This window comes from Rhamphochromis longiceps, linkage group LG23 (assembly GCF_057381845.1).
Source record: "Rhamphochromis longiceps isolate RC_006_pf linkage group LG23, R_longiceps_female_GT1.1, whole genome shotgun sequence".
Classification (NCBI taxonomy): domain Eukaryota; kingdom Metazoa; phylum Chordata; class Actinopteri; order Cichliformes; family Cichlidae; genus Rhamphochromis; species Rhamphochromis longiceps.
The window spans coordinates 7,746,616-7,771,865 of record NC_140578.1 but is presented as its reverse complement, the minus strand read 5'-3'; the positions used below and the strand labels follow the sequence as shown (position 1 = coordinate 7,771,865).

Sequence of the window (25,250 nt, the reverse complement as noted above, 5' to 3'; positions counted from 1 at the left end):
TACCGTCTGGAAGCTAAAGGCATCACCAAACAATGGATTTTCTCTCTTTTTACTGCATTTGCTACTATGACGTGCAGTCAAGACAGTTTTGCTGAAGAGAGCAAAAATTATAGCTCTTCAGATTTCTCGCCGCTTCTGGCACATCATCAGTAAACACTACTGACCCAGTGCAATTTGATGTCAAGCATGCCCTGCTCTGACAGCTTTACCTTTTATTTTAAGATGCGTTTTATTTAACTCTAATCTGTCTTTCCTATTCTCTAAGATGATGACTCTTTGGCACCTTGTGATAAAATATCTGCAATTCTTCTTGTGAGCAATGGTATTGCTTTTCATTTGGAGAGTGGTTGTCACTTTGATAGACATTGTACAGGGTTTCTACAAATTTACCAAATTGCCAATCCAAATGTTCCTGTTATCTCTTTCTGTGATGGATTCCTTTGAGCTCATCTGTCTGTTGTATGTTCACAGCTTCCAAATGCTCCACTTCAAATCTTTTGCCAAGCTAAGTTCATAAAGAAATACCCCAGACCTAAAATGTACCAAAAATGGCTGCAATTCCTCAATGGTGAATACTTTTGTCTGACCACTTCAGATAAACCAGATTCATTATACAACCTCAGCTTGAAACATAACGTGACAGTGTGCAAAAATATATGATCTGCACTGAATGTTCTTGGGCAGTTACTGAAACAATGACCTAACAGGCTTGCGTGGCAGTATCGGTACGGACTGTGCAGATGAAATTTGAAACCAAGCGCTCTAATTATTCTCCTCAGCCTTGAGTATGAAATTGAGTTCTTTGCAAGCCCCTGAAAAACATGATTAAGGGCTGAGATGATTGGGTTCAGCGTGATGACAGCTTGTCAGGGAGAAACAACTCTGCTAAGTGAATTAGCTGTAATTATTTCTAATGGCTGAAATGAGCAGGCGGCTTTGTAAACAGACTTGGAGGAAATTTTTCTAAAATGTGTTATCATTTGCGCTTTCATTCAATCAAAATATCTCTCTACATTTGTATGCTATCAGTTATATTTTCTGAAGATAATGAGCGCAGATAAAAAAAATTTTGCATCATAATAGTCAGGTTCTGCTGGTGGAACCAAATTAAAAAGTGCCTGTATGAGACTTGGATATATTTAGATAGTGGTCCTTTGGTGCTTAAAACCCACTTCAAAGCATTCTGTCATCGTTGTCTTTCTGTCATCGTTGTATTTTTACTCAGTTGTATATAGTATTTGTATTTTATTTTTATCTTATTGTATATTTATTTTATTTTATTCTACTGTATATAGTATTTTATTTTATTCTATTCTGTACAGTTGTGTACTGTATTTATTCTTATTGTATTCTAATTTTTGCCTCATAACTTTTGCACTGTCCACTTCTGTCCACTCCTGCTGTGACAAAACAAATTTCCCACGTGTGGGACTAATAAAGGTTATCTTATCTTATCTTAATATGCAGAATGTCTTTCCAGAGATCAAGTGACACAAAAAGGTGAGGTGAGACAAAATCTCACAGGAGGGAATGAGTGGTAAATGCTCTGAAAGACATTCAAAATGTGAAAAGGATGTCTATTTAACAGGCTAGAAGTGTGTGCCAAATGCACTGGAGAAAATGGATGTGGACTGTGTTGCAACTCAGTAAACTCCATTTTATTAAGCAGTGATGTATGATCGCATTTCTTGGAAACGATGAAATGATTTGTGAAAGATCGCTATTGAGATGCAGATTCAACAGGGAAATGAATTAAGGCTTGCAGGGACAACCTCGTTACTGTATCTCCATCATGATGGAGCATTACAATTTTAAAAATACTGGGAGTGCATGCAGAAAAGAAAAAAAATTAGTAATTCGAGGATTTAAAAATACTGGCGTATTCTTCAGACGTGGATCAACAATCTTCACATGTGGGGTACATTCAAAGTCATGATCATTACACAAATCCCCATAATTTGTTTTAATGAAATGTGAACTGTACACATTTTATTTCGAGGCTTCTTAAACTAAATATAAAAATATACATTCCAGAGTTAAAGCAGTCATCTGAGACGTCATTTTGAAATCCCAGATGATATTTTATGACCTTGAATGACAACTAAATTGCTAGAAACCATTTGTCTTCTAAGACACATCTCACATCTCTTTCTAAAAACGAGCTTTTCGTTGAATTCGACATCAAATACTGAACGTGTGCTTGAAAAAAGTTCTTCATTTTTCTTCTGAAATTCACTTTGTCTTCTTGCCTTTTGGCCTTTTGGTCTTTAGTCCTGATTTGTTGGCCTCATCCTGTGAACCAAGAGGGGAGGATTAGAGAAAGAATGATTGTGTTACATTAGCACTCTATTTAATGGTGCCAGAGCTTTTTCCGTGCTTAATATCTGAGTGCTTCTTTACAGCTCATGATAAACTCTTTTGCCTAAAACTCCCGCTGTGTTTGCAAATGTGCAAATTGCAATGTACTGATTGACATGCACCATGCTGTTTTAATGTATTCCTGTAATTGCATCAAACAAAACATTGCCATCCTAAGTACTTTTAGGAAACATCCTCTGCTAATTATTAGTCTGGCAATCCAGACTGCCAACTTGTAGAGAACTCTGGAACCTCTGTTACATAGTACAGGGTGAACAAATGTTCACTGAGTCTGTCTTGATGCATCAATTTTGTCTGAGTTTGTTTTTCATATTGGCGTAGAGCTTTATACAGCAGGAAATTGCTTTGATACCATTTTTAATAAGTGACTCATATACTGCAAAGTAACTGGCAGTGACCTGTTCCTCCTCAGGTGTGAGACTGATTCAGCTCTTTTTCCCCCTCTAAACTGTAGTCTCTTTTTCTCATAAATCAAATCCTATCCAGGTATTCAGAGACTTTATGCAATTTTGGATTTAGCTTTTGCAAAACTGATCTCACTCACCTTACCAAAAATGATTTTCTCCCATTCGATATTGTCTCATTGGTTGTTGGGTAAGTATGCTGACTTTTGTAAAGGCTGTACACTGTTAAGAAGGAGCCCTGGGACACTGATTTCAGGGACTGACTGTTTCCTCCTCAAAGAATAAAAAGTTCCAGATTTCCACCAACATATCTTCATAGACGAAATTAAATAAGTGTGCCTCAAGGGTTCGGGTCCTGTTTTTTAAATGTATTTTTTACATACACATCAACCCATCATTAAAGCTTGACTCATGAAATTCTTAACAGTTATCAGTTTAAGGGACGTTATGAGGCTGTAGCTGAGAAGACCTCCTCGTTTTCTCTCTTTATTGCTTTCCGGTGTCCGGTGTACACACGGCACAGAAAATAACCGGCTACTCTGAGGTTAATGTGACATTTTTTTTTAATTCATCATGTCTTTGAGATGAATCTGACTTAAACAATCCATCCTACCGCCAAGGGGACATTTGTGAAATTTCTCCATATTTAGTGAAATATAGTGCTGTGCAAAAATCGGCCCTCATTTCTTTACATTTTGCTAGGAAAATGCAAAATGGGTACAGTGATTTAAACATGTACAAAATTTGTTGCCACTGACGTTCAGTCGAGTTCTTCTATAATTTGGTGAATCTCAGCTTTTTCTTCCTTTTTCCTAAGAATAATTTCTTGTCAGCCACCCTGTCGATGATGAGACCTCAGCAAAGCATCTCTCAGGCCCTGTGTCAAGCCTTTGCTGGATTTCTTCCTATTTCGTAATGGCTTTCAGCTACTGCTCATCTGATTTAAAAAAAAATAAAAGAAAATAAAAATCTTTTTTTAGGCCTGCCACTTTTATCCTCCAGTTTTCTTCAATTTTCTGAGGACACACAGCACACCATGCCAAGTGATTCCCAAAGAATTATCAGGCTAACAGCTCTTTGGGAATCACTGTCTTTGTTAAATATGGCATTTGTTTTTATAGATTCAGTTAAAGAAACTGGAAAAATATGTGGTTTTGTGACAGGCTGCTAGCAACAAACCACCTAAAGATATCATTTAAAATTTTCTGTTATATGTAAACACTCTTTAAACTGGTGTCTCTTTTATGTTTGAACAAATCATAGGTAGGTGAAACTAAAAACAAATGGTCAAACTCAAAAGAAAACTTTCAAAAACCTCAGGAAAGCCTTAAAACTATTTACTTACAGAAAAGTCTGGCTTCAAAACATAAAGGAGGCTCAATACTTGTTCCCTCCCGGGGCAGATGGCGGGTTGACTGGACCAGCGCAGACATGCTGGAGGACCGGATGCACTGTCTACACCAGCTCTCGCTTACCTTTACCCACCCCTGTTGCCTATCTTGTGTTTCTATGGTCTATTGACAATCATGTGCTTTTTGTGCTGGGGTATTTTTTCTGTTCTCAAACTGTTCTCCCATTAGGTGCTCAGTCTGAGTGGAGTTTTTTTTTCTCCTCCTCTCACCTCATGTTATGTATTTTTGTTGTTTTTTCCTATCAGCCTACCTCTCTGACATGTCTTCCTAATGTGATGTTTGTGTAAAGTTTGGTCAGAAGGTTTCTTTGTAAGTGTGCATGCGCCATTAGCATGCTGCCTGCTGCAACCTATAATTTCCTTCGGGATTAATAAAGTATTCTGATTCTGATTCTGATTGAATAATACTCAGGCACAGTGAAAAATAAGAATGTCATATATGAGCTCATGAGGTAATCACAAATTACACCTCAGTACGAGATATTGAGGAGGCTACAATGTTAAACTCAAGCTGATATTTTTTTTTTAAATTCAATTTAAACAGAGCCAATTTTAAAAACAAGGATGAAACCTCCTTAAATGCATTCATGTCCCTCCCTTATATAGATGAGGGCTCCTCAAAGCTTTGGTAACTGAGTGTCAAGTTGGTGCTGCCTAATAGATACATTATTGGATTTAATGTATCTGTTTAGCAGCACAGTACAACCTGAACATAGATCATTATAATGACCTGGTGCTTAAGTTTCAGAGGGCACAGTTTGAAAGCAGCAGTGTATTACTAGTGTTAAAAAAATGTATGGTATGACATTACTTTCATGTCTCAAAGTGCAAGTGTTAATTTTAATTATATTTGCAATTGTCCGTTAAAATTGTTTTTTTAACTGTAAGTAAGATGACTTACATTTCGTCACACCAGCCAAATCTGGAAATATTAAAAAAAGCTTAGTATGTATGGACAAATTTCCCCAATGCTCCACTCCTGTGTCTTACTATAGAAATGGTCGAATGAAATACAGTACAAAGCGGTATAGTTTTCATGAATTCTGGCACTGGCCTGTGGGAGGACCCTTGTTCTAGATTTTTGTTAGGTTTGAATGACTTAAGTTATTTGAATGTCATAAAAAATAGTTTTGAGTCATACTTCACATGTTCTAAAAATAAAGTGTTTGTTTTCAATCCAATCTAATCATCTTAAATTCTTATGCAAAGTTTTAGTAGACTTCATGAAATGGAGTGATTCTGCAGAGGTGTTAAGTTCTCCTTCCACAGGCAGCAAATTCTAATAAGTTGGAATAAAATAAAGTGCTGAGTTTTACAGTGAGTTGATGGGGTTTGGAAGAAGGACAAACTTTTAAAAATGTAGGTTTGCAGTACCTTTAATCTATCTGTTGCAGCCACTCAAAGGTCAATCATGTATCAATGGAATAACTTTGGAGAACACAAAGGCGACTTCAAAGCAGACTGGACCTAACTTCAGGCCGGTGAAAGCGTGTTTGATCTCCAGAACATGTTGCAACCAGACACTTTGTAATAAACTGACGTCTCACTGTAACTATACTGTGTAACAGTACAACCCCGGCATTCTGACTCTGCTTTGGATGCCAGAAAGGCAAAACCTCGCCTGCAGTCAATCTCTTTGTTTCCAGATAATTGGAGGAACACTGGGTGGTAAGTCAATTAAACTACAAGAAACCAGGTGGTCTCCTGCATCAGAAAACTGGCAGCAAAGTCAAATTTGACTGATGATGTGTCAGCAGAAGATGACAGAGCAATGTGTAAAAGGCTCAGAGTGTGTCTCACCGTAGAGGCAGTGTATCCCTCCTCCACCAGGATGTTACGAGCACAGTTGTTGATGTGTTTGAAGCGATCGGGACCTAACAAAATGCCCCCGAACCACCTAGACACGACCACCATGACATTACGCACGTCCAGGATCTGTTGTGAGAAATAAACGTGTAAAATGAGCTGGCTGAAAGCTTTGATAGCTGTTTTCAAACTGCATCAGATATATTTTACACTATATTTGATTTATAATAAACAGATGAATCTTCATGAAATGCATCTGACTAAGCTTCCAGTCTAAAGCCAATAACCTATAAATCTAAAATGGATGTATTTGTGGTGTAATTTCTTAGAGTTAGACAGAGATTTATTTTACGTTCAATTTCGTGTGTTCAATATGTGGTTTAAGGACACAGTTAACTTACATTAGGACAGAAACAGAAGGGCTTGATGTTCAATTAATTCATTAAATCACATAATTGAAATATTCTACTTAAACACAAATGAAATAAAAACTACAATAAAACTAAATATCATCTCAAAAAACTGAAATAAGACAGTTTTCTAAGCAATAAAATACCATAACAACAGAAACGTTTAAAAGACCATTCAGAAAAAGTACAATAAATCAACTGTCTACATCTACATGAATGGCATTGCACCCTGCAATGAACATATGGATAATTATCACCCTGCTGTGCTGGAACGTTCAACTATAAAAAGCATTTTGGCACCTTTTACATGATTGCCTTGATTTTCCTGTCAAAAACTGTCAAGTCCAGCTGCAGCAGGTAGCTTTTTGCAGCGCTACCTGCCTTGAACCAGTACCAAACTGCAGACATGAATTTGGCAAATGTGTGAAGTACTTGGCAGCCAACGAGTGCATTGTTCCCCTCGGGATTTGCCATAAACTAAAACCCCATAAAAAAGAGTGAATATTAGCCTTATTCAGTAAGTTCAATATTTAATTGTTCTCTCTCTACCAGTCTAATAACAGTTTTATGTTTACAGTTTGTTTACAGTTTGTCATCTTGATACCTCCAGATGGAAAACGAAAAAAAAATGCTACAGCAGCTTTACAGGAGCAGCCAGAAACGTCAAAGGTGCACTCTCATATCTCTAAAGTTTGTTTGCAAATAAGATGTGCAATATAACAAATGTGTAAATATATAAAACAGGAAAAGCCTTAAGATTGTTTTTCTTTTTAATTGAGACTGTTTCCCCATGTTCCTCTTCAGGTTCTGCAACTCTTAAGTTTGAGCGCACAAAGATTAAATTGAGATTAATGAAATTCCCAGTATATGGCAAAAGGCATATTTTCCAAAACACCAGACTGTGGTCTTAAAATGAAGTGGAGAACTTTACTTTGCACTGCCACAAAAACCAATCTGTCATTTGAAGGGACTCATCCACATCTGACTGCCAGCTCTATCAATAAGATCCCACTTTTATTCATCGCCACACACTTCCACATTCACTGCGAGCGTGCACACATTTAAATGAGGAAATGGGAAGAAAGCCTTATGAAGAGGAATGAGATTAGAGGAAAATAGATTTGGGAAAAGCTCTTCATGTAAATTGCTCACTATGCTGAGAGTGTTGCGAGTAGGAGATTAATCACTGTGTTGCTCAGAAAGATGGAGGACAGCAGATCCAGTTACAGGTCAGACAGCTACAGGAATTTACCTGATTTCTTAAATCTGCTCTCATGCCCGCGAGTTAGAAAAGAAATCTATAAAAGGCTGATAGCTTGAATCAATCTGGTTTTAGGATTAAAAGCACTGATTTTCCTTTATCATTCTCCCCATTTACTATTAGGAATATTAGTGTCATGGTCCTGGGTCGTGCGACCCAGTGTTTTGTGTTTTAGCCTATTTTGATGTTTATTCTTTGTTTAGGGTCACTAAGGCAGTCCAGCCATTTGTACATATTACCCGTGTATTAAGTCTCCCTTGCCCTTCGTGTGTTTATGTCTGCGTGTCTTATATTGTCAAGTCCATGCTGTCGGTTATGTCATCTCCCCTGTACTACGTCTCCCCGGTTCATGTGTCTTGTCTAATCTCCATGTTTCCTGTTTTACTTTGAAAGTCTGTATTCACGGTCAGTGTATTCAGTTTCACTCCTTCTGTCCTGTCGTTAAGTTCATGTGTGTCAGCTGTGTTCCCATGTGTGGCCACTTCCCCTGATCATCCCTCATGTGTATTTAGTCTCTGTGTTTCATACAGTCTGTCTCGCGTCGTCTGTGTTACCACCTCCTGTGTTCTGTACCTCCAGCCATAGTCTTTCCTTAGTTTTGTCCAGTTTAGGTTTTCTGTTGAGTACTACACGTATGCTGCCCTCATTCTGTTTTTGTTCTTTTCATCAGCCATAATAAAAGGCTCGTTTTGTTGGAATCCACTCCTGCATCCTCGTTTGTGTTCGCACCTGGGTCCACCACACACCTTTCCGCACGGTCTGCCTCCGCAGACCGTGACAGTACGACGCGAGCATGCCGGACCCAGCGACACATGACATGGAGATCGTCCGGACAGTGGAGTCGCTATGCGACCGATGGCTGCACTGCCCCAGAGAGGGGGAACGGGAAGAGTTAGCCCGCCAAGTAGGGGTGTGCGTGTCCGTGTTCCCCTGGTTATGGGAGACGCTGCACCCCCTCGTCAGCGACTTTCTCGTCTCCACTCTCCGACTCCGCCCGCAGCAGCAGCGGCCCGGCGAGCGTGAGTCGTCACCAGAGCCATGCTGTTGCGGTGTTACCCCGCTACCTCATGAACCAGTGGCGGTCAGAGTCGGAACGGTGAGGCTCACCACCGACACACACACTTCATCGGCTTCCGCATCTTCGCCACCGCCTGTCTGCACGGAGATGCCCGAGGCTATTGACTTCGGTGAGGAGGAGCGGCAGCAGGTGTTGCAGGCGTATCGGGAGGACGAGCTACGCTGGAAGCCCTGGCTTATCTCCGAGGAGGAGCTTCTGCCAGCCGCCCCGCCTCGGACCGGCCGCCCGTCCTCGCCGCCTCGATCGGACTACACTTCTCCCGCTTCTTATCTGGCGCGGATGTGGTCGGAAGACGAGGAGCCGCTCGCCACAGAAATCCAAGTTCCGTCCGCGTCCACTTCAAGACGGAAGCGACGTTCACGTCGCCGTCGCTCATCGCTATGGCATGTGTCGCCCTCCACTGAGCTACACGAGGAAGCTGTGGGGGGCATGGATTCCGACCTCGAGGGGCGGCAGCGCGCCGCATGCGCGCAACTGCAGGAGGAGCTACGGGAGGAGCCATGGCTCGCTCCTCACTACGGTGAGATCTTCCGCGGGACACGCCTAGCCCTTGGGGGCCCCCGGAGTTGCCTGGAGCTCCCGCCTGCCGCCCCGCCAACACTCGCCGCCTCAGCCTCTGCGACGCCGCAAGAGGCTCCACTTTCCACGTCAACGGGACCCACGGCCAAGAAGAAACGGCGTTCGCGTCGCCACCGCATCGCCCGACGCTCGGAGGTTAGTGACGATGTTTTGTGTCCACCTAATCGCTCTGGATGTACTGAGAGCGAGGGGCTCGGAGGGACAATAAATGTCTCAGAGATGAAGACCCCGTGTACCGGTACTGTTAACTCTGTCACCCCCCCAGGCACCGTGTCACAGTCTGTTTTCTCGGAGGCCAGTGAAGAAGCTGTCTTTCCCGTGCCTCTGGCTACTGATATTGAAGGTGTTACTCTCGTGCCTACGTTTTGTATTGACAATAAAGCTAAGTTTTCTGGTGTTGGGCATGCTGTTTTTGGGGACGCCACACTGCCCTCACAGTACTGTGAACCTGACACTGCCAAACCGGCCATAGGCACTTCGGTTTTGGGGATCAACCCGTGCGATGTTCTGTTAAACCCTGTTATTATGAGTGTGCAGGCTGAGGGGGAGGTTAGGGAGATAGAGGATAGAGAAGACGCTGCACACCCAGGACATGCGTCTTTCGCTAAGGAGGCTTCTTTTAAGACTGTTACGGCATCTGGAGCCTTTTCGAAGACTGTGTCTCAGCCCCTGCTATCCATTGACTATAAATCACGTGAGAAAACGTCTGATCTGACTAGTAATAAGACTGTATTCCCTTTGACTAGCACCCACCTTTTGGGGTCTTTTTTCCCTGTTCCCAAGCCGAATAATGAATGTTCTGCTTATGTAACTAGCCCAGCGCAAGAAGGAACGTCTGGTGTTGATTGGGAAATTGTATGTTATGTTCCGGCGCTAATCGGGCCCCAGGTTCCTCACTCTGCTGATGATTTGACCAGAGTGAGTGCTTTGGGGTCCGACATCAGCAACCGCTCTTCTGCACCAGTCCGCCGGGGCTGGACGAGTATTAAGGGCCTGCCGGGTTTTCCTATGTCTGTGAATGGCATTGTGATTTCTGTTAATACTAAAGTGAAGGTCTGTTTATGTTGTGCTTTCCCCTTATCTAATGACAAGGCTGTATTTTGTGTTTCCAAGACTGTCGGGGGGGGGCGCCACGCTAATCATCACAAACCAGCTAGCCCTTTAACCGCACCCCTGGGCCAGGGCCTTTTGACTGCAGTTAATGAACTGGCCGATCTAAGGACAATTCAGCCGGATTGCTCAGAGCCAGTCCACTATGTTTTCTATGCCACGCCAAGTCCATGTGCATCCCACTCACTAGCTTTCTACAGCCGCCTAGTGTGTGGGGCTGAACCCCTCCTTAACTCAGTCTCGCCAACAGGGCTCTTAGACTCCAGTAAGTGTAGTTGTCTCCCATGTGACTGCCAAATTATTGTGTTCAAATCATCTGCACCTAGTCCTGGTTGTGTTATGTGGGTTCATGCATCGAGTCTTGGCCTTAAGAGTCATGCTTCCTGGGACAACATAACTGTCACTTGTGTCACTGAGCCACCTTGCTTCTGGTCTGAAATATTGTTTGAATCGTGCTCCAAGACAGAAGGAGTGTTTAGCTCCCCAAGAAGGGCAACTAAGGACAATTCGGACTGTGTTAAGGACTTAGAGACATCAAGGTCCTTGTCTGTCGTTGCTCCTCTGCTTACATCTGCCAAGGACAGTGTCCGGAGCTTCGTGCTCACTCCCAGGGTGGCTGTGGCGTTACCTGACCTCTCACCTGCGTCTGATCTCCAGGTAGAGGCAGTGGACACCCAGCCAGCACCTGAGCTAGCTCCCACCACCAGGGTCAGGGCAGCCGGAGGTCAGCCATATCCTGCGTTTACACCCCAGGCGGGAATGGCTGCCGTCCGGTTTGTTCCTACACCCAGGTGGGTTCCCAAAGTTATGCCAGTCAGTACACAGCTGAGCTCCGCACCCAGCCTCGGCGCTCAGGTGGGAGCGGTTGTCGCTCTGCAGGTGCCTGCACCGGCTCATGTTTCCATTGGAGGCTCAAGAGAGTCATCGCCACCACGACAGCCTCCTGCTCTGCTCCCTGTCCAGGTGGCAGCCCTGCTCCCGGTCCAGCCAGGGGCCTCCTTAACTGTTCACCCTGCGCCTGCTGCTGGATGCCCGGGTGTGCCTATCCGGCATCCTGCAGCATCCACACCACTTCACGTCATGCCAGCTGGAGGGCCCGAGGAGCCCCTCCGGCCTCATGTCTCGTCAGCTGGAGGGTCCGAGGGGCCCGTTCAGCCTCATGTCTCCGCTGGAGGGTCCGAGGGGCCCGTTCAGCCTCATGTCTCAGCTGGAGGGCCCGAGGGGCCCGTCCAGCAACCTGCCACGTCTGCTGGAGGGCCCGAGGAGCCCGTCCAGCACCATGCCACGTCTGCTGGGGGGCCCGAGGAGCCCGTCCAGCACCATGCCACGTCGGCTGGGGGGCCCGAGCCGCCCATCCAGCCACCTTCTGCGTCGTCTGCTGCAGCCTCAGAGTCGTCGTCTGCTGCAGCCTCAGAGTCGTCGTCTGCTGCAGCCTCAGAGCCGGCGTCTTCGTCTGGTCCGGCCTCATCGGAGTCGTCAGCCTCGTCTGGTCCGGCCTCATCGGAGTCTTCAGCCTCGTCTGGTCCTGTGTCCACCGGGCCTCGGCCAGTGCGCCTGACACTGCTCCGTCGCCGCTGCCTTCCGCGCGGCCGGCCCCCTGAACTGCTCCGTCGTCTCCTTCGCCGCCGCCGCTGCCTTCCGCGTGGCCGGCCTCCTGAACTGCTCCGTCGTCTCCTTCGCCGCCGCCGCTGCCTTCCGCGTGGCCGGCCTCCTGAACTGCTCCGTCGCCTTCGTCGCCGCCGCTGCCTTCTGCGCGGCCGGCCTCCGGACCGGCTCTGTCACCTGTGCCGCCCGCCTGGTCGGCCCCCCGACCATGTGACCCGTGTACTCTTGTGCCTGTGGGCTCTGGGTCGGCCCCCTGAACTTTGTTTGGACTTTGGTCTTGTGCTCCTGTGTGTTCTGTTGTTCGTTTTGTTTCCTGTTCTGGTCCCTCCGTCCTGGTCCCCCGCCTCCCGCCCTGGGTGGGGTTTTTTCTGTTTTTGTTTGGTTTCTCGGTTTTGGGCTGTCGGGAGCCAGCCCTTGAGGGGGGGGGGGGGGGGGGGTATTGTCATGGTCCTGGGTCGTGCGACCCAGTGTTTTGTGTTTTAGCCTATTTTGATGTTTATTCTTTGTTTAGGGTCACTAAGGCAGTCCAGCCATTTGTACATATTACCCGTGTATTAAGTCTCCCTTGCCCTTCGTGTGTTTATGTCTGCGTGTCTTATATTGTCAAATCCATGCTGTCGGTTATGTCATCTCCCCTGTACTACGTCTCCCCGGTTCATGTGTCTTGTCTAATCTCCATGTTTCCTGTTTTACTTTGAAAGTCTGTATTCACGGTCAGTGTATTCAGTTTCACTCCTTCTGTCCTGTCGTTAAGTTCATGTGTGTCAGCTGTGTTCCCATGTGTGGCCACTTCCCCTGATCATCCCTCATGTGTATTTAGTCTCTGTGTTTCATACAGTCTGTCTCGCGTCGTCTGTGTTACCACCTCCTGTGTTCTGTACCTCCAGCCATAGTCTTTCCTTAGTTTTGTCCAGTTTAGGTTTTCTGTTGAGTACTACACGTATGCTGCCCTCATTCTGTTTTTGTTCTTTTCATCAGCCATAATAAAAGGCTCGTTTTGTTGGAATCCACTCCTGCATCCTCGTTTGTGTTCGCACCTGGGTCCACCACACACCTTTCCGCACGGTCTGCCTCCGCAGACCGTGACAATTAGAAGCAGTGGGTGGCTTCCATGCAGCGCCTGGAGACTGACCTCTGATGTGAGCCAGTCGTTGGTCAAGGACACAGTGACAGCAAAATTAGCCTAGCGTTGTTTGGATGAAAGAAACCGAAGAGGAGCTTTAAAGCTGCCCCTGCGCTCGGCCAAGGCTCTAACTCAGAACCATTTTCCCTAACTGAAGAATGATCTTTTTTTCCACTCTAAAAAATATTTCCTCTGCAGCTTAGCTTTTACTTGCACCTCGTAATATCTAGCATCATAGTTAATGGATTGGTTCTTACCTAGTGCTTTTCTACTACGTGAGCACACAAAGCACTTTGCACAGCAAGTCTCATTCACCTCCATTCATACATCACTTTGCATCAGATCAGCCTCCAGAGCCACATAGCACTTCTTTCCTCCCTTGTAAAATTGGATCTGTCACTATGAAGCACTCCTGTATCACTCACATTATTCTCTTGCTTATTTTCAATATAAATATATAGATTATTATATTGATTATAGCTACACTCTGTTGGTGTCAAGAAAGCTTTAGAATAGAAGAAATAAAGCTTAATGCGCTTCCTTGATAGCAAATATAGAACATATAATAACACAGATGCAGGTAAATTAGATTTTCTTTGAATTCTTTTAGCATTTAAAAGATAATTTAAAGCAAAGACTGGCTGAGCAAGTTTTTAAAGCGAACATATGAGCGCTTGATTCATCTGAATTCAGTGTAGCAGATCTCAGTTTCTGACATATCCACACCGATAATCCAATGCACCATTTCACAGTGATTTATCTCTCTAACAGGGCCACACTGGCAGCGGCGACTGCTGTCATCCTATGAATGAAAATGAACTTTGACACGAGTCATGGATTTCATCTGGAAAAGCTCTGACACGACGCAGCACCTAGGAGTAATGAGTAATGACACAACTACTACAAGTCACTGCTGAGCTTTGTGTTATAGGAAACTTTTTGTTTGGTCACAAACCTTTTACTGGCTTTCATTCAACGTTACAGGGAAACAAAAACTGTGTGGACAATAACACATTTTAGTGTGATGTGGGTGTGTGTGTGAATCATAGGGCCATCTGACAGTAAAACCCAGTGACAAGGGCTTCTTTGATATTTGAAATAAAAGGATTAATGACTGTGTGAAATTATTATAGTGGGACCATAGCTCCCAGTGGAGGAAACCTAAACACCATTTAAACATTAGAAGCGTGGTTTATACTACTGCAGCCACATCCCCACACAAAACAATCTCAGTTCTGTTTTTCTCAGCAAGTACACTTCTCTGAATCGATGTTCGGCTCTGCCTTAGAGACCGGCAGCTTCAGTATTTCCACATCACATCATCTCAGTGTCTCAAAATCAACCCTGACAGGCTCAAAGAAATTCATTAGATAGCCTGTCTAATTTAAAAGAGACGCAGTTTTGACGCTCTGTTATGGACATTAGTCTGAATTTTATAAACGTCCTGAATTGATTTTCACTGGAGTTTTGAATACATATTCTTAAAGCTTTATGTGACACCGTCAGTAGATTACTTACTTAATCTATTAGAAGGGTTACTTTTCACAAAACTGAATTAATACTTCTTCCTCCCTATACAGTTGGCTGTGGTTTAAGGCCATAACTGGAAGGTCAGTGGTTCGATCCTGGGCTCCTCCATTCTGAATTTCAGTGTCCTGAATGCCAATGCCCTTGACACATTACTGTTTGTGTGTGTATGTGATAGGAGTACAGATTATACTTATATTAAACACTCACAGTATAAGGCACCTTTTTAATTTAGCTTTTACTTAGCGTTTATTTATTTTATGCTTATTTATTCTATCCTGTTATTCTATTATTAATTTAGACTTTACCTAATATTTATTGATTTTATTCTTATTCATTTTTTAATCTTCTTACTCTATTTATATTTATATTTATATTGTATCCTGTTCTTATTTATTTTATCATTTTACCCTGTATATATCCTATTGTGTCATATCTCCAGTGTTTCCTCAGAGGGCGCTCTCTGCACCGGGGCTGTGATCGACTGTGGCTGCTGGGTCTCTGGGGGTCCTCTCAGCCTGGCTGGGGGGCTCCTTGGCCTCCCTCCTGCTGTGTGCCCAGCCTGGAGGCTGCGGTCTGTGACCGGCTCCCGGTGCAGACGGCTCCCTGTTATAGTGTTTCCTCACTTGGCCCAGCCCAATTTTTACTCTTTAAGTGTGCTCGTGTGTGTGTGTGTGTGTGTGTGTGTGGGGGGGGATATGTGTGTATTCACATCATTTATGTTAATGAGAGTGTGGGGAGTGAGTTGGAGGGTGGGGTGGGCTGTTTTTAACTATGTAAAGCACTTTGTGCTACATTGTTTTTTGTATGAAAAGTGCTTTATAAATAAAGATTGATTGATTGATTGATTGATTGATTGATTGAGTGGTAGGACTGAAAAGGTGTTAGAAAAAGTGCTATTAAAAGTATAAATGAAGTCACTTCAATAAAAAATGGCAGGTGTGCTATAAGAAACTGCAACAGAATTTAAAATAAGGCCTAGCATTCAGTGTATAAACATTTTTATACCAACAAGAGAGACTAGCATGCTCAATAAGCTGTGACATTTCTATAATCCTTATTGTCCATTAAGCTGAAAGGCATTAAAAAAACATTATCATTAAAATTAGGAGCATCCTGTTTCAGAAGGATGCTGAAAATTGCTACTTTGAGGATTCACGGCTATAATATATATGTCAGTATGTCCTAAAAGCTCTCTGACAAAGTACAAACAGTACTGTTTATGATGCTAACCTCCATTATACCTCAAAATGCCTTATAATATGAAAATAAAGCTCTCTGCTTTCAGGAGTGCCGGCTTACTTGCTGTTATGAGAAGCAGAAATAGATGTAGAACCTAAATTAGGCTAATTTCACAGTTTAGGTTAAAGTCAAATATCCTGCGATGTTCCCAGTCTGCTAAGGAATCTACCATAATGCACTGACCAACTCGTTTACACATGCATTCACTGTTGATGGCTCTACTGCATGTCATTAACTAATCTTTCTGATGTGTGGTTTTTTTTCTGTTTGTTGATCACGGTCTCTCTGTGCTTCTCTTTGTTCTCTTCTCTTTCTCTCACCACCCAACTGGTCACTGCAGATGCCTTACCCACCTTCTGCCAGAGATCTCTGCCTGTTAAAAGGGAGTATTCTTTTTCTCCACACCAATTTAAAGTGCCACTCGTACTGGATCGCTGGATCAGTCAGCTTCTCCTAGCAAGGTTGTAGCATTGTCTACCTTACAATATAAGGTGTGTCGTGAAAATCAAGATTATGTTTTGGCACTATATAAATAAATCATAAAATACATTAAAATACCCTCAAACCACTTAATGACATCAAATCTGTCTTTAGTTTCAGAACACCTCACCCAAAAATGCCCCCATTGTTTACTGATACAGAGGATATAGGTTACAATACCAGGACCTTGGAACTGGAGAAGCCAAATGTAATTCGGCCGTGTTTTTTATTCATATTATTCGCACTTATGCCTTTCCCGCTGTGACATGTTATTATTTTCAACAAAAAGGCCTAATCTGCTTTGGTGGTGTGACATAAACTGTCAAAACTGTCACAACAGCTACCCTCATTAAGAGTAACTTATTTTGAATGCCAGTAAACACGAAAAAAGTGTCAAGTTTCCAATTTATGCTGCAAAATATGATATTAATAAGTGGTGGTTATCACCACTACCATACTATATGTCTACAAGTGCGTGCATTACGTGAAAAACATTTAGGTTGATATTGTGGGAGTGTGCCTTACTGATAACAATCTTAATTGCAAAATCACAGCAGTTTCCATATTAAACTGTAAATGGTAGCACGTAATTTCATCCATCAAGGGACTGGTGTTGGGTATTAGCTTCAGCTATATGCAAGGCTATGTAGATCGGACACAACTGTCAGTGTCCTTTAGAAATAAACTAAATTATGCATACTGTGAAAATAAACAGGGCAGCACAGACTCCAATTAAGCAATGCAAAAGCCAAAGGAAAGCTCAAGGCAGCCAGCAGATTTAACAATGTGGCTGCCGTTACTGGGCGGACGCTTTTGTGCATTCGGCTTTGGCTAACTGATTAGTTCTTTGGGGATTTTTACCTTTTTAACAAACATAACATGCAGTTTTGGTATGAAGCTGAAAGAGTTATCTGTTGGACCAAAGCCAGCATTTTTTTTTAATTAAATGATAACCTGCAGTAAATGGAGCAATCTCCCCCCCGCGGCTGTCTCGCCGTCATCTTCACAGTCCTGCAGGAAGCTGTGCTTGTCCTCGCAGTAAATCCTACAACAGACAGAATCACAACAGCTTGGTTTTAGGCGGGAGAGCATTAAGACGTTGTGGTTAGTGTGACACTGTGACACTTAAAGCCTCTTCACCGGAACATTTTTGTCAGTGGTCTAAATGTCACAATATCCTCCCCGTGAGTAATGACCACCCAGGCAGTGCACCAACGACGCAACATCGACCTCATTAGACGACACTTTAAAAAAAAAAAAACACCACACATCTCACACACAGGCAATGCCTGAGAAAACACAAACACACACTGAGAAAGGCCACACACACATACACACATCTTTTCACATTATGCACAGTACTGTCAGAAGCCGTCATTTTCTCTGGTGCTTTTTTGACCTTTAATTGCAGCAATGAGCCCTTTGGGGAAGACAGATCAGCCTTGAATCTTTACTTATCTCATGCTCTTCTCCACTGTGGGCGTAAACACATACAGACATATATACTTTATTTATATTAGATCCATTATATATTAAACTAAATAATGTATATTAATTTAATTTATTAGATTGAACCCCCTTTATTAGATGTTTCCTGTAGTGTCCTTTTAATCACAACTGATTCATTTCACATTTCTATACCCACACCTGGGATGTCTCTTTTAAGTTGGACCCTCACTTGCCATCCAAAAGCTTGAATTTTATTCTTTTCCCATTGAGCTGTTTGGGTAATTGCCTTTTTGAATCAGCCAACCTTTCATAAGCTGCCATTCAATTCTCAGAGAAAAATTTGGTTGATACAATTTTAAATTCAGTGATTGCAAGACGTGCAGGCCCTGAAATAGCAAAGGAGGTCCACGCTGTGGTACTCCGTCGTGATATTTTAGTTCAGATTAGTTTCAGCTGGTTTCCAGAATAGATTTTCCTGTTTCACTTTAGTTTTTATTGTTTGAAAATGTTTAATTTTACTGTAGTATTATCGTACGGATGCTATGTGTGAGGAGAATCAGTGAAGATATTACAATAAACACACAGAAGGATTTGAAAGCAGCTGGCTCACAGTCATGTAGATATCTCAGTCTTAATGAACACATTCATCGATCATTAATCAGGCAAGTTGTAGTAAAATTTTGCTACCCAGCTAACAAATATTTAAACTAAGGCTTTTCTAAGTTCACAAAGTCATTTCATTTAGTTTTTTTGATTTCGTTCTATTTGTCTGTCTCATCATAAGCTCATCATAAGCTTGTTGCTGAATTTCCCAACATTTTTGTGGTCTTCCTCTATTTAGAAAATTCTTATTCACTATTTTTCTTGCACAGATCTCTGAAGATGCTTTACTGTTACAATTGCTTTCTTTTACACCTCTTATAGGATTCCATATTGTGCTCCTGCTGTGATCAACTGCTAAGAAAAGCAGCAGTTTTTCATACTGTGGAATATAAAACTCACAGGGCATTAGAAATGCTTTCTCTATAATGTCACTTCTAAGGTTCAGAGAAATTCATGTTTAAGGCACGGTTTACATCACATCATCATTCTTTACATTTAGAGAAGGACAAGTCTACAAATCACACTCCCAATCTTATCTGATCTACTGGAACACTTGAGACTTTGCAGTCTTTAGCACAGTGGTTCATTATTTTTCCAACCCACACTCAAACAGTATAACTGCTTGTCTGTTACTACTTTAGTGTGAATGTGTTTGTCTATAATTACAACTTAGATGAAGAGCAAACCACACATTTTGAATAATCAGTGTAGAAATCCAAGCATTACAAAGGGTTTATACATTTTTTTTAGCAACTGTATAAGCAATATGTGACATTACTAACCTGTATGCATAAATATTATGAGTGGCACTGGCAATCTTCTTGTTTTCGTACAGCTTCTCCAGGACCATTTTAACCTGTAACAAATAATGTGGGGAGTAATGAAATGTCACTCTCAGATGCATTTACACTGACTTTACTGCAGAAGCAAGGCATCTCCTTTTCAGCACTGTGTTAGCTGGAACCTGCTTTCATGCTAAAATCCTGATTGAAGGCATACTAAAACAGCAGTGATGTCCAAAAGAAGGTCAGACTAAAAATGATGCTGTATTTGTGCAGATGACAACTTGTCAAGTCAACATGCTGTCTAACACTGCTGACTAATGCACAAAGCAGCATTACTCAACTGTTTATGAAGCTAAATCACCTCATGTATTAATTAAACAGACACTGAAAGGCTCAAAATAAAACTGAGGCTTGACTACAGTGTGACAAAAATTGGTTTTAAATTCATGCCTCCCCTGCCTGTTCCATTTTTGTAGTGCTGTCACCGTCGTGTCACCTTCGAGTTAGTTACCAAATTTAGCCAGTTGGCTTCTGTGCTGGCAAAGGCTACAGCAACACTTCAAAAGTTACTCTAAAACAGTTAACACACTGTATGTAACAGACAGACGTAGCTTTCAGCTCTGAAAGATGATGGCATCGTGCCTTAAACCTGCACTCCCTTTAATGACCAGAAGGGGGCAAAGGGGGTCATTGCTTAAATAACCCATTTAATCGATGACCTCTGTAAATGCTGTCGGAATGAGTTAATCACTAGTCTCAAATCTTCTTAAATACAACATTTCAGACATCATGGTCCGCATTAGTCTAAAAATTTCAGATAAAGCAGGGTGTGTTTTAAGGAAGGGCTACCTTGAAAGTTACAGGCTGCCACCATATGAGTGTACAGTGTCCCTCAGTTACCCAGTCAAATCCACCGTCACTGGTCACATCCATTTCCATAACACCAAAATGCAAAGAGTGAAAGCAGCACAACAGGTTCACCAACGGGTGACTTCATTATGGATACTGTGGGTTGATTACTGATATATTCATATATATATATTTATACAGGTCAAATGACCCTAGAGGACACAACTGCAGATAATCACAGTATACAGAAACAGTAAATAAGTTCAGATTAGATTTGTGCAATAGTTACTGCAGACTGGGAACTCTGTTGACTCTGGGACTTCATTGGCTCTAGCACTTTATATTGTGTGCAAGTGGTTTTATGGAGTCCTTAATGTTTTTTAATATCATATTTTCTCATATGCACCAACCGGGAGTCTCACTCCTGAATGCAATGACAATGAAAGCCCTTTTATCTTATGCCATTTAGTACTGACCAATTTAGAAGAACAAAAAAATAGGCTATACTGAAGTTGAAAAAAACTAATTACGTGCCCAATTTGTTTTTCTTTATATCTATAAATGAAATCAGTCACTTCCAGATCAGTATATAAAATTATGGAAATGATGTCCAGCTCTTCGTCTATTTGGTTTATGTCCTCTAAAGAGGACAGCTGTCTGCGTAAATATTTTTATACAAATTGCAATTCACAGCAGGTGGAAGCTTTTAAGATAAGCTGGTATGTTACCAGAGACTCAGAGAGTGAGATTAGCATGCAGGAAGGAACCAGATGATGTTTCAGATATAAATTATCTTCCACTCATCAAGTATTTCTGTTGAATTTTGTATGAATTGTTGATTGCAGAGAGGATTCATCATTCATGAAAAAAACGAGGCACAAAATTCAAACTGTACACTGTTGGAGCTCCATCTTTTTATGCATATCATTTTTTATTATGCTCATTTCCATGCTGTACCTGTCTGGGAGTCACCACAGGTGCCAAATGGGGCTGGAAGGTACTGCGTCGGTCTGTGATCGGATTTCCATGTTTAATTGGAGGCAGCTCCTCATCTACAAGATAAAATATTATCCGTAATAAGACAGAGACTGATTTTGTCAGAAATGATGCCATCGTAGACTAAAATGTGCTTTTACCATTTGCCTGTTCCAGGAAGAGGTGCACATTTTCTGTATTCAGTCTGAGACTGCTGAGATCTGGAATGTCTTCATCATCATCAACATCCTTCTCAGCCGTCATGTTCACTTTTTCTGGTTCTTCCACTGAAGGAGGTAATATAAGAAATGTTATGTCATGTTAATAAGAAAGTTGATTTTTTTATGTCCCTGATGCCTGTAAAGGTCTTCACCGAGCTGTCTGTAGTCTCAGGGTGCCTGGCACTGAAATGACACCTACTGAGCAAATCATCCCCAAATTACCATTACATAACCTTAACATTGGCATGTGAATGCATGATAATGCTAATATAAGCTTCAACCAGAATACTGTAAACGTGACTAAGTAAAGTGCCATCGATAAAACAGGAAGGATGTGACTGCAAATTAATTACAACACATCTGACAACATCTAATAAACAAGCCAATGTCGAGAGATCAAACACCAAAAGCCGATCTAAAGGTGCTGACATTAGAACCCTGTTGTTATGGAAACAAAGGTGTGCCATGTGTGAGGACGGCCTTCATCAGCTGATAATCTATGCACATATAGATCATGTCTTATACGCGGTCTTTCAACACAATCATAAATAAATGTTCCATAGCAGTTAATAAAATCTGCTCTTTGAAAAGTCTGCCAGCATTAATATTTAAGTATCCTCCAACAAAAGTTGGGATTTTAGAGAATAAGCTTTGTTACCTGTCTATATTTTTGTAAATCCCATGAAAATATCAAACCAGCGATGCATTAATAATAACCATGGCGAGCCAGATGGGTTGTTAAGCAAAATCAATTGGAAAGCCTTTGGAAAAGGGCATGCTCTTGTTAAAAATACCAGGAAAGATGTTTCTGTTCTTCCACACCAATCTGATTAATAAACCATAAGATGTATCTATAAGAAGCATGTAGCTTTTAGGCCTGAAACATGTACAAATGTACAAGTGCTTGAAACTTGTATTTATTATAAATGAGCTGTATGACGCATCACCTCTAATTGCAAAAAGAAGAAGTCAGGCAGCACAATAAAGCCCTCTTGGTCAGTTTTTCATAGATTCATTTGCCCGTTGCATCTGAATTTCAAACACCAAGGTGTCGGTGGCCAAAGCTGTCGTCCCAAGGTACAGTGGCCATGCCTTTCTTTTGTATACAGTCTATGCTTCAGACTCAGGTCATTCTCAAATGCACGACCATGTCATCTAGTGTAAGTGCAGCTGAATTCTCTGAGCACATGTGTGTTTTTCACACACTGTGAATTTTCCATTAGCGTGAGAGCACCTACATGTAAAAAAGCTGCAGTCCAAGGACTTTCAAGCATTAGCAGTCAGTGCAGGTAACGATGTCTCTTATAGGTTCTTTATTCTTCAGCACACAGAACTGACAAAATAAAAACCATTAGGCAGATATTTATGTAGTTAGACCCGTTATCACTCTATGATAATTAACTGTAAGCTGCACATGGAGATAAATATAGATTGTTGAATGGTAATAAACTGAACTAATTACTTAAAGCATTAAAATACATATGTCTATGCTACAAATCATCACAATTAATTATTTCTAAGCCTAAATAGCCTTAAGACTAAAAACATTACAAGCTTATAATTATACATTTAAATTAATTTCAAAATTTGACTTGAAAATGTTCCTTCAGTTATTGATATAATGACCTACATCTTCCTGCAGTTATCCATTTAAAGAGGTTAGTGGTAGTAAAGTAGCTGCTCTTGTTCATTTTCTTTTACCACTCAGCTGATGCTAAACTCAGCAATGCCAAATAAGTCTGAACTTCTCTACTTTGTTTTTTTCCATCCACTAGTATTTATCTTAGAAGTTATTTTTAACTCAAAAAAATGACAGAACTCTGTGTGTTTGCTGGGCACTATATTCAGCTGTGGATTAGCACATTTTGTCTAGGTGTTCTTGAGTATTCTGTACGCATGAACTACTTAAAACAGACAGTGGAACATGTCACCAAGTGCGATAGTGTGACTCACTCTAGTATTTGTAAGAGTATATCAGCTACAATTCATTGCCTTGGAGAAAATATGCAAATGCAAAATTGTCATAAAAAGCACGTACCTTTAAAGGGAACTAAAAAAAACAACCTCGTCAACAACAGGGGTCTGTGGCACAGAGGATTTGCTGCAGCAGGCTTGGCATACACAATACTTTTTAGTAGAATTAATCCATCGTTGCTTGTGTGTGTGTGTGTGTGTGTGTGTGTGTGTGTGTGTGTGTGTGTGTGTGTGTCTTTTCCTAATAGGATTTGATAAAAAGGCAAATAAAGACTTCAATATGTGTGTTTGTGTGTGTAGTAGAAGTATATTTTTCAGGGAAATAAAAGCTAACAAATCTTAGAGGACCAGAATAAAGAGAAGAAATGGCAAAGTTGAGCTGCTCATGGATCTAGCATGTTTTACGCTAATAAAGGTTCACAATATTTATTCTATGCCTGCACACAGCACAAACAGGACAGAAGCACACACACAAAATTACAAATCATTAAAATGTTCTATATTTAGATGAATAAATTCTGTTTTTCTACCTTTTTTCCTCCTGTGCGATCTAATGAATCCAAACTTCATCATCAGAAACAATATTCTGTCTGTACTTTTCATGTCTTTTCTCATGTTTACCCACTTTTCATTTCCTTTTCTGTGAAGTGTACATCTTTAGACTCATCATCCCCCTCTTCCTCTTGCACACAATGTCCCTGTCTTTTGAATGAATGAGCTGTCAATCCCGCTCCTGAGCTGAAGTGCTGTGACCAGTTATACTTATTACCACATGAATTGCAGAAAGGGGAATTATGACACGCAACAATGGGGAGGACAGTTAATATTTTTCAAGCTTGTTGCTCAAAAGAGACCGTCTGCCTCAATAATAGATGCTGCTCAGCGCTAGATAATTGAGACAGACAAGAAAGCCCCCTTCTGAAAATCTGATTCGGTGTGACACTTGTAGAGAATCTTTAATTTGAGTACCTTTATGTCTTTTTACACTTCAAAAGACTCTGCCGGGGTAACCAAAGGTATTACACTGATATCGATCTCAATTCAGCGCAGTCACTCAGAGTCTTGAGGAGTTTTTAATGCCCCTACAGGCCTCATCTTATCACAGCTTTAGACCGCACTACAGTTGTCTTAGGAACGGAGGAGTGTTCTAACAAAAAAGAAGAAGCATCAAGTGGGTAAGTGGGTTGATCCAATAACTGACCTGCTGGTAATCAGTGGTCTAGATCCCGTCCAATGTGTGGATTATCGTGTAAACAAGTCCTTGGAAAGACTGAAACTGACATTTTTCTAAACCCACTGCCAAAAAGTTTGTCCAAAGAAAAGGTCAAATGAACTGCCTCATTGACTGTCACCCACTTGCTCTAACCCCACTATAAATAAATGCTTTGAGAGACTCATCCTTGTTCGCATTAAGGCAGCCATCCCTGCTGACCTCGACTCACGCCAGTTTGCATATCAAGAAAAATGATAAACATAGGATGCAGTCATCACAGCTCTCCACACAGCTCTTACACAGTTTGTGGGTTTCAACTCGGCTGTAAATATAGTTATCCATCACAAACTAGTTCACAAACCTAAGCTTAGGCTGTTAGCAGTGCATGTGTTCACTGGACATCCTGAGCACCCAGAATGTCAGGATGGATGATACTCTTATCCTGAACACTGGCACATCACAGGGGTGGGTTCTCAGCCCCCTCTTCTACTCGCTGTTCACTCCTGACTGCTCTCCCATTGACACATAAAATTTGATGATGATACCACCATCTGATATATGACTGTGATGAAAAAGCCTGCAGGGAGGAGGTCAGGCATCTCACACACTGATATTATCCCAATAATCTGGACTTAAACACAAGAAAAAATAGCAGGGAAATCAAAGTGGACTTCTGAAACACACTGATCACTCTGCCCTTTACCACACAAAGAAGAAATAGAGAGGTTAGCAAGCTTTAAGTTCCTTTATGTTTGCATCTCGGCCA

At 41.8% G+C, this 25,250-nt stretch overlaps 1 protein-coding gene across 1 annotated transcript in view; it reads right to left on the bottom strand.

The window, feature by feature from the left end:
• Positions 1-1,520: 1,520 nt before the first annotated feature.
• impact (impact RWD domain protein) overlaps positions 1,521-25,250 on the bottom strand; it is a 30,002-nt gene continuing 6,272 nt past the window's right edge. The window contains exons 6-11 of the mRNA XM_085397927.1: positions 21,238-21,363; positions 21,059-21,153; positions 19,250-19,323; positions 17,370-17,460; positions 5,995-6,129; positions 1,521-2,292 (exon numbers count right to left, since the gene is read on the bottom strand). Coding sequence (XP_085254053.1) covers positions 2,233-2,292; positions 5,995-6,129; positions 17,370-17,460; positions 19,250-19,323; positions 21,059-21,153; positions 21,238-21,363 — 581 coding nt within the window. The 3' untranslated portion in view covers positions 1,521-2,232. The remainder of the gene's footprint in view (positions 2,293-5,994; positions 6,130-17,369; positions 17,461-19,249; positions 19,324-21,058; positions 21,154-21,237; positions 21,364-25,250) is intronic.